General features: G+C 36.1%; 1 protein-coding gene across 6 annotated transcripts in view; it reads right to left on the reverse strand.

Moving 5' to 3' along the window:
- Positions 1-204: 204 nt before the first annotated feature.
- Positions 205-13,101, reverse strand: part of ZFC3H1 (zinc finger C3H1-type containing) — a 36,905-nt gene continuing 24,008 nt past the window's right edge. For 5 of the 6 annotated variants that reach the window (XM_017733238.1, XM_017733237.1, XM_017733236.1 and 2 more), the window contains exons 23-34: positions 12,091-12,328; positions 10,813-10,918; positions 10,528-10,726; positions 9,961-10,055; positions 8,947-9,057; positions 6,585-6,689; positions 6,323-6,488; positions 5,559-5,659; positions 4,277-4,378; positions 3,637-3,676; positions 1,181-1,243; positions 205-1,055 (exon numbers count right to left, since the gene is read on the reverse strand). In XM_017733238.1, the coding sequence (XP_017588727.1) occupies positions 918-1,055; positions 1,181-1,243; positions 3,637-3,676; positions 4,277-4,378; positions 5,559-5,659; positions 6,323-6,488; positions 6,585-6,689; positions 8,947-9,057; positions 9,961-10,055; positions 10,528-10,726; positions 10,813-10,918; positions 12,091-12,328 (1,464 nt within the window). In that variant the 3' untranslated portion in view covers positions 205-917. Of the gene's footprint in view, positions 1,056-1,180; positions 1,244-3,636; positions 3,677-4,276; positions 4,379-5,558; positions 5,660-6,322; positions 6,489-6,584; positions 6,690-8,091; positions 8,198-8,946; positions 9,058-9,960; positions 10,056-10,527; positions 10,727-10,812; positions 10,919-12,090; positions 12,329-13,101 lie in introns of those variants that run through there. The other variant, XM_017733240.1, reaches the window with a different exon arrangement.

Consider the following 13,101-nt stretch of genomic DNA (forward strand, 5'->3'; position numbering starts at 1 on the left):
TACCTGAGGCAAGGGGATGAAAAAAAACCCCAAGGGGACAGTTATTCTACATCCACAATAGGCAGCTCAACCACATTTGCTTATCTCTTGATCAAAATAACAAAAGACAACAGATTTTTTTTGAAAGGTCGGCTTGTATTGAAAATATCTCTGCAAGAACACCTGTAATAGCACGAAGTAGTACCAAAACAAAACAGATGAGTATTATCTTTCTTTAAACTGTTAAACTTTATTATAAATTAAAATTTCTTTACAAAAAAATTGCACATAATTGACCACTCTTAGGTTCTGATGCACTGGCATTTGCAAAAGTTTCTTTAATCTTCAAGTTTAATAGTCTCTGCCATGAGTCCAATGCAGAAAAGGGCAGTAAGCAACCCTCTTAGAGCCTTCAAGTGCAAGAAGCATACTTGTGGCCACGGCAGTTACACTTTCCTTAAGAGCGGCTGCTTTTGTTTTAAATCCTGTAATGAAAAGGTCTCAAAAAAGGTTTAAAAAAGGAAAAACCCAAAATGGACTAGTTGCTTTTTACTGTAAACACAGCCCAGTAAATTAATCCCAAACACAGATCTCTCAGGCATCAGCGAGAGTGTCAAGTGAATCAGGAACAGCAAAACAAAAACAGTAAATAAAAAGAAAACATAAAAAAATAAAGTCTGTCATTTTGATTAACTATACTTACGTAGATGACGTTATGAGAATCTGGCAGGGCCCAGAAGCAAGGCCAGACAGGGAGTTCATGTTTCCAGAAGAAGGTCATGTTAATTGTTTCCAGGTTCAAGGAAAGCAGACTGGAGACTTGATACGCTCAGCAATACTCATCTGCCTTACATAGATCTTAGGGCATGGATCAGCCTGAAGAACCATTCAACTGATTTTGGCATTTTATAGGACTTAGGGCTGACCATACCCAGCGTTCAGTGATTCTTGTTTTCTGTTCTGTAAGTGTTTAAATTTAAAAGCTCATCTAGGCTGACTCCAACCTCTTGGCACTTGGAAACTAGTTTTCTCAGGTTATCAGTTTTACCTCCTCCTGATGCTTCAAACAAGAGTTGCTGAAAGAGATGGGGAAGCAGATATAAGATTTAGCCAGAGCCTGAGCATCACCACATCTATGGATATGGGATATGCAGAGAATTTATATGAAACCTCAAACTGAATCATAAGGAGAAAACATTACATCTTTCCACAGTGTTGCACATAGAGGTAACTTCTGAAGGGCTCTCTGATATAAATGATGGACCTGTAAAATAAAGGCAAGTATTAAAAGTCAGCACAATTTCATGCACTCAAAATGAAATATCTGAAGTACAAAAATCTCTTGCAATAATTTTTAAAATAGTTTTGAAGTCAAGCCTTAAACTGGTACTAAAAGCAAAGGCAAGTTTATGTCTGACCTTAATTCTGACCCTTGTATGAACATGACTAGTTACATAAGGACATGCTATTTTTCTTCACAAGATTCTTGCCTCATTCATTGCACAGGATGGAACATGTTCAGGGAATGAAGAAGCTTACTGAATATTCCACCACTCAATATGTAGTCTCAAGTCTTGTTTATTGCATATCATCACAATCCTGCAATGAAAATAACTGTTTCATGGGCTTTTTTTCCTTCAGCATCTATCTATCTATGCTTTAACCATCAGTATGAGTATTAGCAACTCCCAAAAAAAATGGTTTTACCATTTTATGGTTCAAAATAGAGGACCAAAATATTTAATACTAGTACTTACTCAAGTGTCCTTCAACTACTGGTATCTAAAGTCCCAACTTCAATCAGAGTCACTAGGGGAGGTATTTGCTGGCATTTTAAATACTTGTACTCATTTTCATACTCTTTTAACAAACCTTTACATGACCTCTGAAGGAAATAAATGACGGGTTCTCCAGGAACAGGAAATCCATAATCTGAATCACAATTCAATTTTAAACCAATATCCTACTTGTTTACTAGAAAATCCAGTTATCTGGACCAATCACTGATTTGTGTAAACAGTTGTAAGTGCTCACTACATTCCAAGCCAAGACCCCCACAAAAACCCAACTGCATTGTGTGTGCCTACTGAAGTGATTTTACCACATACCGTATAATTAGTGAGGTGGTTGCAGAAGAAAATCACAAGATTTCTTCTGGGTGTAATCCAGCTACAATGTTTCACATATGTCTCCATTTTAATTGGTTCATTTTCTCTAAGGGCCCTCTTTTTTATGCATTTGACATATATTTTTCTAACCAAACAAACCAGCCACCAGCCTTACTAGAGGCAGTGTCTTAAGATGTAGTCCATCTAATACAATGACTGAAGCAGGGATCTGTGACTTATTACAGATTACACCAAACCAACACAGAGACAGAATTAAGGTTGAAGAGGCAACCCAGTCTTTGGTATCTCCTGACTTTGAGCTATTTGATCTAGCGAAACAAATAATTCTGCTTAGGGGATGTTCTTTTTAAACATTCTAGGAGACCGTAAAAAAGGAAGGAAAATATTTCGTATGTGAGTCTAACAACAGCCATGCTACCCTTTATGGATCAGCTAAAGCTTTAGTATTGATTCAGAAGACCACTGACAAAAACAGAAGGATGCTAAGAATAAGTCACAACAATGACACAAAACCAGATACAAGCACAGAAGTAGATCAAACACCACAAGCAAGTGATGAATCACAAATCCAGGGCCTCATGACAACCCCCACCCTCAAATACACATCTTTCCACAGGCAGAAGAGTATTTTGAAGGTAACAGCAACAATACCAGGAAGAGCATTCTGTTTGAAAAGTGATTCAGTTGCTGTACCCAAAAACCTCTTCTGTGTTTGTACATAGAGTGGTATTCCCTACCCTAAGTACTAGTAAGTAAACCTATTATTTTTGGCAAAAAAGGAACTGGCATCTTTTGTGTCAGGAACTATGCAAACTCTTTCCATACATTAGTATGGCAGACCCACCCCTCCAACTACTTCCCAGAACCAAAGAATGGTTTGGGTTGGAAGGGACCTTACAGATCATCTAGTTCACAAACCCATCGTCAGCAGGGACATCTTCCACTAGACTAGACCAGGTTGCTCAAAACCCCACCCAGTCTGGCCTAGAAACCTCATCCCTACAAGAGATCTACAACTTCTCTGGGCAACCTGTTTGTGTCTCACCACCTCACAGTAAAGCTGTTTTTCCTAATATCCAATCTAAACCTCCTCTCTGTCAGCTTGAGGCTATTCCTTCTTGTCCTAGTATGACATGACCTTGCAAAAAGTTCCTCTCCAGCTCTCTTGTCCACTTGTAAAGATAGTCACTAGCATCTTCCAGCACAAGTCTTGCTTCCCTCTGCTAGAACTTAAAATACAACAATCTCCTCCAGGTAAAAAAAAGTAAAATGGGAGAAGAATACAGCCTTCCCAGTATGGGAAAGATACACAGAAAGACTGTGCACTCATTATATAATCCATTCTACCCTGACTGACAAAAACATTTCTCACACTTGAGGCAAATATTTTGGTGTTCATAAACTAGAGTACTTCAACTAACTAGAAATCTTGGATTTACGAGATGACCATTGCTTTGGGTAAAGCCAAGGTATGAGAAGTTTTACAGTATTTCATAATCACTTGTTTTAGTACACTGTATTGACTTACTTCTCTTTGTCCCATTAGAAAGCATTCGGCAGCAATGGCTCTGAGGAAAAGAAATATATAAAAACATTTATTCTTGAAGTATTTTAAATGCCATTAATGGCAAAATACTGACTGCGGAATGGAATTACTAATTTCTTGAGAAGAAACTAACTTCCAATGAGGTTAAATCTATTGTGAAAAGATAAAAATAGCCATTTTTTAAAAACAACCTTACATGAGCAAGACATTTCAGTGGTTCCCCATTATGAACAAACACTGAAGAAAAAGATCAGTTCAGCATCACTGGATAATGGAGAATACTGCTATTGTGATATATAAAGGGGAGGGGTAGAGAGGGGGAGACAGAAGTCAATAGTTGAATTTTAAAAAGCAACTTGTAAATACATCATTCATATTTATCTGCATAATATCCATTCACTTAAGTTTTCCCCAAGAGGGAAATTTCATTTCTCATTTTAAAGAGGTGACAGTATCTCTGTCTGCTGTAATGAACTAATATTACTCTCTAAATAACAAGCTAACGAAAGAGAAGTTTCCAGTACAAGCCCAACTGGAAGGACACTTCTGATTTACCTTTGTGAAGTAAACCTTACAAACAAAAGCAATATCTATGAAAACAGATGTATGACTGTTGCATTACATTTTCCAGATGGCCAGGCATGTTGGGATATTATATGTAAACATCTTGGCTTGTAGTTTCAGAATCTGAACATTGCTCTCCTCCCAGTATTGCAGAAGCAGTCTGTAAAAGGCATTCATGAGAAAGGAACACTGTTCTAATCACTTGGAACAGAAAAGCTATCCAAAGATACAAACACATTACACAAAATATATTATACCTAATCTGAGACAAGAGCTGTAAGCAGGAAAAAGCCCAAGCCACCATATACAATACTGACTGATCATGCTCTCAGAACAAAACAAAACAAGGTAAGATACACTTTCAGAGAGTAACTAAGAAGTGTGAAATCAGAGAGAAAATACAATCTTGGCATATTACAAGATTCCAAGTGGATTACACATCCACTTTGAGCATGCACAAGGTAACTGCACATTTGAAAGGAGACAAATTAGTTTTATAGTCATGTGGCCAGAGATGCTACTCAGTCAGTTCTGCTCACCCATTTCATGCAGTATCAACATTGTCTAAAGGAGCTGCAAGTTCCATCTAGACAGAATCGCAACTTGGTTTAAAATGAAGCCATTCAACTCCAACCTGCCTAAGGCAGGTGTGTCACACTCTCCCCATGCTCACAACCACACACTCACTTCAAGCCTTGCTTTGAGTTCTTTGGGGTCACTGTTGATGATGAATAGTGTTTTGAGACTTTTCAATATTACTCAAATATTCATGTGTTCAGTGCACCTGAACACAGTAAAATATCAACTCTCATCCTGGAAGAGCATGTTTTGAAATACTGTTCAAGTAAGAGTCAGTGCAAGAGTCAGTGGTTGTTTCCCATCAGATTTTGTTTAAATTATGATTTATCATTGATAAATAAATGTCAAGTTAAGCCTTAAGGTAGCATTGTTATAGACTGGTATATCCATTTTTATTTGTTCTGGAACTATACTTGTGTCATGGGTTAGCTAGCACTACAACTTGTAATAGATCATCAAGTAACAACAAGATTTTAATATATATCTGATGTTTCTCTACCCACTTGAAATTTTGACCATTTGTAGTCATCATGTACAATGCAGAGTTAGTTCCTGTATAATTATAACCTGTCTGTAGATAGAACAGAACATTGTCAAATCTAAGATTGAGATGACATCAGAAGGCACAATATGCCTCAAGCAATATGCAATAATAGAGGAACAGTTTTACTTCCGTAGTAGAAAGCAAATCATGCATGACTTGCACAAAAAAATGATTGTTATGTTAACCATCTGCCTTGATTAAAAGTATTTTTACATACCTCAGTGCAAGTCCAGGATTAGTAGGCATGGTAGAACAAAACCGTTCCAAGGTTTTGGAATGCTGAGATTTTGGAATGCAGCTCAAATAAAAAAGAATTACCTGTAGAATTTGAATTATAAGCATTAAACCACTTTACAGCTCTTATTTTGCTAAGAACAATGGTATCACACACTATGAACACTATGACTAAAATGAGTTGCCACCTTCAAACCTTATATCCCTCAAGGGTACAGAAATCAATTTGTATAATACAGTGTCAAATCGCTAGCACCACATATTTTAGTCCTTCTAGCCTGCATGTCGTGCATAAAGATCAATGCACTGCTTGTTAGCAAAATGGGATCCAGGATTTCTATAAGCTTTATTCTGTCTGTTACAAGTGCTCAATTTCTTCCTCCTACTTTATTCCTTCTGTTTCTCAACCATTATAATTTCTATGATCAAAACTGTTTCCATCTGCCAGTGGTACTCTTGCTTAACCTTATCTTCCCTCCCTTACACATTTTCTCTTTTCTCTAGAAAAAAATCATTTGTCATTAACATGCCATAAAGTTTCTCTTTGCATTACATGACCTTTATTTGAAAAGGTCACTGCTAGATACTCTTCTGCTCAAAACACTACTATACTCAGACACTTCTTTCTTTTTCTAGCTCTCAGTGTTCATATACTGATGCTGTATTTGAATAAATAGATTACAGGTACCTGCTAACAGGTCATCAGCCTCTTTGTTTAGCTAAAACTGTCCACAGACACATTTTTACCTTATTATGAAACTCATAATTGGTCCAATAATCAGCAGTACTAAACGGAATTGGGTATCTTGTGGGGATTGTCACCAGACATCTGTTCACTAGATCAGTAAAAAGCTTGAATTCTTGAACTTTGTTGGTGGATTCAACAACTTTGCTATTGAGAAAAACAAGGTAACTGGAAGAAAAAAAAAAAAAGAAAAGAAAAAAGATGGTTCTGGTAGCCTTCACTTAATAATTGAGATTAATTAACCTTCTTCCCTTAAGAACTTACTCCAACCAAATGTTCTGAACAGTTTCCTGCTGCATCACTGCCCCCAGAGCTGCTTCATAAGCATCCAGTGCTTCACCAACACTTGCATGAAGAGACTGGCACAAACTGTTTATATAAAAAGATAAGAACTGTTGTATGTCATAAACAGTATGTGTAATTACATATTAACAGTAAGATACAATTAAGACTTTCCCATTCTCAGATGCAAGAAAAAAAACCAGTGCTTTCAGTTTAACAGCATCATGGACTAATCTATCAGTCGATTTATTAGAATGGGTAAGTCTCGCAAGCAAGTAACAAGGAATAATAAAGCAACCATGAAGTTTAAAATGCAATCCTTAAGAACAAATTAAATATTACAAACTGTCTTCTACTCTTGTAAAGTACCCTTTACTAATCCTTCTAATAGGAATGCTCTAACTGCTACAGAATGGAGACAAGTCTTGAATTTCCATTGGGAAAGCTCCAAGTGATAAATTTCAAAGTCTGATTAAAGCCACTTGGGAAATAATATCAGTCTCTGGCAACAAAGTTACTATTCTGAAACAAATATTATCAAGATCTGGGGTAGAAACATACCGATTGTGTCAGAGGAAAAAGAAAACTGACAAGAAAAGGTCAAAACCCCCCCCTTAATTTTGTTAAACAGCTTCTCAAAGAAACATACAGCTAGACCAACATACAAGACCTCATCAAGAGCAGACACACTCTTAGATCAAGACATGGCGAAAAATCCGTATTTCAAAGTGTAAAGTAACAATAAAAAAAAGGCAAGACTTCCAGTAAGTAATGGGGGGCAGGGGGAAATCTAACAACCTCATAAAGAAGCAGAATACAGAAATATATAAAGTAAGATAGGGCTGACCTTGCTACCTTGCTGTAGAACCCTCCTGACTGAAGTCACATAATCAGTGCCTGATTCTACTCCTGCTTTCCCCAGGAATTATGAACTAAACCACCAATTTGCTACTCTAAAATAGTGTGTATACATTTGTGTGCACACACAATAGGATCTTTCCAAGTAAAACATTGTTAGAAGACCTTTAAGACTTTGCTGATTTCAATCTATTTTCAGTTGGTAAAAGTGAACTTTTACGTCTTTTGTCCTCCATACCTGAAGAAAGGAAATACAGATACACAGGCCCAGGTACCTAGAGACTTACTGTAGCAAAACTCAAACAGAGAAACACTCCCATTATCTCTGAAAGTAATTTAGGCACTTCTTTCACGAACACTTACTTTTCCTCTTAGAAGCAGGTGTTAAAATACAGGAGAATCTGAGTTTAAGTCAAGGTACCTTATGACTAAATAGTGATCTCAAGTGTCTTAGTAACAATACTTCTACTGTGTAAGTGGGAAACCCAAAACTGAACTTCTCAAGAGATATTTTGGTTAAAAAAAAAAAATTAATTTAAGTTGATATTAATAGACAATGTAAGAAAAACCCCATAAAGGTAATCTTTAAAAAAGGTTTAGATTAAATTTTCTTGAAAACCATTCATTTTACCTGTAGGTTGTCCACCAACTAAAAACAATAAGCAACAGTGTTGAAGAAGTTCTGAGGAGTCTTCACTCAGTATGTGAAGCAATACCATCTTTGCCTTTTTACTTATCTGAAAAGCCAAATAGGTACTTGTGTAGACTGACAAACCCAGACCACAAAGTGGTAAACTTCCTAAACAGCCTAAGCAAGCACCTTAGTAACCACAGTTAAGTAGCTAGTATAAGTCACAGATGGCTAATACTGTGGTGTCTGGCAATCCTGTATAAGGCTGCTATCAAAAGGAATGATGGAAGAAAAAGAAAAAAAGAAAAAGGAAAAAAGATTGTGTATACATGACAAAGACATGTTCCTTTACAACCTCTTGCAGAGGAACAGGTCACCCTCCTGCATTAACTCTGCTGTGGAGCTTCTCCATGAACAGCTGAAACAATGAATCAAGGAGCTGGGGAGATCAGGACTAAACAGAATGGAAACTTTGCGAAGTAGAACTATTGTAAAATAGAAGGGAGACAACTGAAAGCCACAAGGAAGAGGAACACTACTAGCAGCAGTAACCTAAACCAAAAGTAAAACAAACAAAAAAATCATTTTGAGATGAACACACCTTTTACCATTCCCATAGGTCAGAACTTCTGAAAGATTTCTCAAGTGGAAAATTTAAGCTGACATGCAACTCAGTTTCATAAAATTATCTCCAATGTGCAGCAGGCCAGTAGGTTCTCTAAAGACTGGCCAATCACTTATTGAGAGAACTGAAAGTGATACACCCTTAAGCAAGTTATGAATACTCTGCTTTTGCAAATGCTATTTACTCAGACCCAACAGCTGTTTCTCAGAAATTCCTTAGAAAAATCTCACCAGTAGATCTGCCACAGATATGGGATTTGCTGGTTAACAACATCATCTGTAAGATGTTCTTTATAGAGAGGTGATGTAAATTCAATTGGCATTGGAAAATTCAAGAGATATCTACAAGAGAAAAAAGGAGTAGTAAACAAGAATATGCTTCTACATGGAAGAATTCTATGTAGACGTAATGTTCAGTTACGAAGTCCAGTTCACAAAAAATACTAAAAAAACATGCACTTTTCCTAGATTTCAGTTTAACTCTATCCAGGCAAAATCTGTACAGAAAGCATTACACAGAAATGTAGAATTAATACAGAAGGCATTTACTCTCTCATTATGCACGAAGTTAAATATTGCCTTATATTACAGACTTTCCCCTTCCTTCATAAAATACATCAAGTACATAACAAACGTAAGCAAGAACAAAATCTAACACCTAACTTAAGAGATAAAAACATTTCAAAAGCTCATCTGAATGAGCTCTAGCACAGAAGGTTTTTGCTTTGAAGACCTTCAGAGGCATCTATTTTGCTCATAGGGAACTTGCAGATTCCAAAACTTTTGCCTTTCAGTTAGGTGCTAATATTCAAGGGGAAAATCATCAGGCTATATACGAAACCTGTATCTTTTAATCAATACTAATGTGATTAATAACATGCTGGATGTCTTGACTGAGGTCTTTTACAAGTGCCTAAACAGTGTATTTCAGATACGCCATTTTAGGCTCCTAGCTTTAGGGGGGGAAAAAAAAACCAAAACCAACTTTGGTATATATATGATTGATTTTCATTGCCCAGATCCAGACATTTGACTTGCTTGCTGTTTTATTTTTAGATGCTCATGGTTTTATAAATTAGCGTCTATGCAAAAACAAGCGTAAACCTTATACTAAACCATCATTCACTGAAGTTCTGGCAAAACACACCATGCTAAAAAATAGAGTTTGAAAGTTCTAGGCTACCATGTTATTCATGAAAATGCCAATATTGCCAAAATTTAAATTAAAAATTATTCTAAACATACCTTAAGAGATCCATGGGACCATGCTGTTGGCATGTATTCTCAAAGAAAGCTGCCACGAAATCTTGCAACAGTGGAAGAATACTGCTTGACCTTTCCTGTTTTGTTGTTTGGGGTTTTTTTTTAAAAATAAAAAAATTAAAATCAAACATCAACCTGGAACATGGTGAGAGTAATTTAAGCAAAATAAATAAGTGGCGTGTTTATCTCTGCAATGCTCCACTGTCTTCATTCTCTCAAGAATGAAGTTTAAATGGGGAAGTCAGCAGTAGGAAGAAGCTGAAAAAATATTACAGGGTGGTTTTTTTACTTTCTGTTACTCTTTCTTAAGACTAACACTGAATTAGAACAACCCAAACTACAAATTTATGATTTTATGTAATTTCTAAGATTATCTTTTATCATTTCACTTGTCTTGACAATTATACTTTTCCTATTTATATAAAGGAGTACTAGACATTACAAAAATATCACTAAGTTGAATCACTTTGACAAGCTTTTCAAACAACAAAAACCCCAAATTTTATAGAGCTAGCAGACCAGCAAACAAGTTTTGACATGGAGTATTACCTGTGAAACAAGAAATTTACACAACTGATAAAAAACTTCTGCATTCTGAGGATTCCTCTCAAAAGCTCCAATCCACACCTTGTGGGCATTTTCACTCTGCTCCATCTGCAAATACAAGGTGGCCAAACTCTCCAAGAGCTGACAGTTGTTAGGGCAGAGCTCCAGTAAAGATCTACAAAGTTCTGCAGCAGATTCCCACCTTAAAGAAAAGTAAAGGTCAGTTAAAAAAAAAAAAAAAAAAAGTGAGTCAAATACTTCAGTTAAGAATGTCTTGAAACAACTTACCTTTCAAGCAGTTTCAGCAAAGCTATCATGTTTCTGTAGAGAGGGAAGCAGACAGCTATTCTTTTGTCAGCCTCAAGGCTTTCATCAGTACATGTTTTGACTGCATCTTCAAAATAAAAGTAAAAAGTGAAGCCTTTACACCTCAAGCAGTGTCAAAGTTATGTGAAGCCTTAACATAATAAAATGTCTCCTTTAACATAAGGAAAATACATAATCTGAAAAGATTACTTCTGAAGGTGCTGGTTTTGCAAGTTATTAGAAATAGATGATCATCTTTAGAAAAGCTCTCTTCACACTTATCACCACCGTACAAAAACAAAAATCTTTGTTTCATCTCTTACTCATTTTAAAAACAGGAAACATCCTAACAATGAAACATTAAAGCAATGTTTCAGATAGAAGCATATGCCTAGATTTAAAATCACACACCAGGATTTCCAGTGTAGCTGCTGAAAGCTATTGAGACAAACACTAATGCAGGATATTATTTTTCTCCTCAGCATAATAAAAAGTTACCCAACAACGAACACCCCATTACCATAGCTAGACTGCCCTCACTCACACAGCTGGGCTACTCCATTGATCCTTGAGTATTTCAACACTGCACTACCACTGGAAGCATAGGTATATTCTCAGTGGCAACTCAATACTGCTGCTGGCTAACACACTAAATACTGACATTTATAAATACTATATAACAGCACTTGCCTGCTACTGTGAAGTCTACCTCTGACAGCACCACCATAAGTTAAAATCTCGATTTCTTCTAATATCTCCATTTTACACTTTAAGTAAATTGAATCAATTTTTTAAACTGTGAATTAAGATGAACACATGGATTGTTCTGCCTCTTTTAAGGAAATACACTAATATTTCAGGAAAGTAACTTTCCAATAAATACATCCTAGCGAGAGAAAGGGGGAAGGGTAAGAAAGAATGACAACTGAAGCTTGGCTTTATGCTTGCATAAGCCCAAAAAAATAGCAATGTCATACAATTACAAGCCACTGTCTGGTCTTTTTCTCTGAACGATCATATTCTATCAAGCTAAAGCTGTGGCTTGGAACCACAGACGCAAACCTCATGTTTGTTAAGCACCCAAGAATGTGGATTTTCCACACTATTCTGTTCAAATCAAAATGAATACACTGGATTAAGTCAATGGCTTAACGAAGTCATCAGCAATATTGCACTGCCTTGAAATTCCAGAAGCTGAATAATACTTCTTGAATTACAACGTGTGAAGAATGTATTAAATATTTACTGCCTTAATCTTACCTTCAAACATAGCTAAGAGTGTATCAGGATCAGTCTTCAAATCTTGAACTGTCTGCCATGGTATTAAAAACGCCTCTTTGTGCACAATCCTTGAAGGACTGACATTAGCTGGATCATAGAACTTGACTGGGAGAACACCAAATTCAATTAAATGTATGTAAGCCAGCCAAGCCAAACAACGGTCACTTGCAGTAAGGTGTTCTGATATTATCTTTTCATTTGCTGATCTTAAAGCATTCTGTAAAGGTTAAAAGAAATACAATGCACCTCAACCACAAAGTCTTTAGAATTTAAGAATGAGAAAAGAAAACAGGAAGAGTAGGTTTCAATATTCTCCAATTTTTTCCATAGAAAAGACAGGAACTAATTCTTCATGTAAATCAGGATTATATTCAGCTTATGTGAAAGGGTGGCTATTCAAATTATGCCATTTCTAGTAAAAGGTTTGGAAAAACCACAGAAGATTCTTATTGCAAAAAGTGAAGAGAGACACTTTGAAAACATGCATCTCCCAACATATATGTTCCCTTTTCCTTCTCTATTCTCCTATTACCTCCAATTCCATAGAAGTAATACAGTAACACCAGATACAACTCATCTACAACCTGGATTCAACTAGGTTTTGTGCGTTTGGGGTTGTCTGTTCACCTTGGCATTTTTATGTATTAAATTCTAGTTGTAAAGGTACTAAGTTACAGCTATTCAAGTCTACTGAAAAGGCCACCATCTCTAGACATGATGTTTTAAAAAATGTTTTGAAATCCTTACTGAGAACAAGGATACTATTTCAAATTTTTCTACTAGTCACATGCAAAGATAGAACAGTCCAGTTAAACAAGCAGATCCCAAATAAAATAATTAGAGCATGCAATTAAATAAAGTCTAAACATAAATTCAATAGAACCTCATGACTAGTGATGTGTCAACATTTTCCTGGACAAACACAGTATGATCAAAGAATGCATTTTTCAAGGGAATGAATGTACTTGCAAATTTATGCAAAATTCAGCA

This window comes from Corvus brachyrhynchos, unplaced genomic scaffold, assembly GCF_000691975.1.
Source record: "Corvus brachyrhynchos isolate BGI_N302 unplaced genomic scaffold, ASM69197v1 scaffold32, whole genome shotgun sequence".
NCBI classification, from domain to species: Eukaryota; Metazoa; Chordata; class Aves; order Passeriformes; family Corvidae; genus Corvus; species Corvus brachyrhynchos.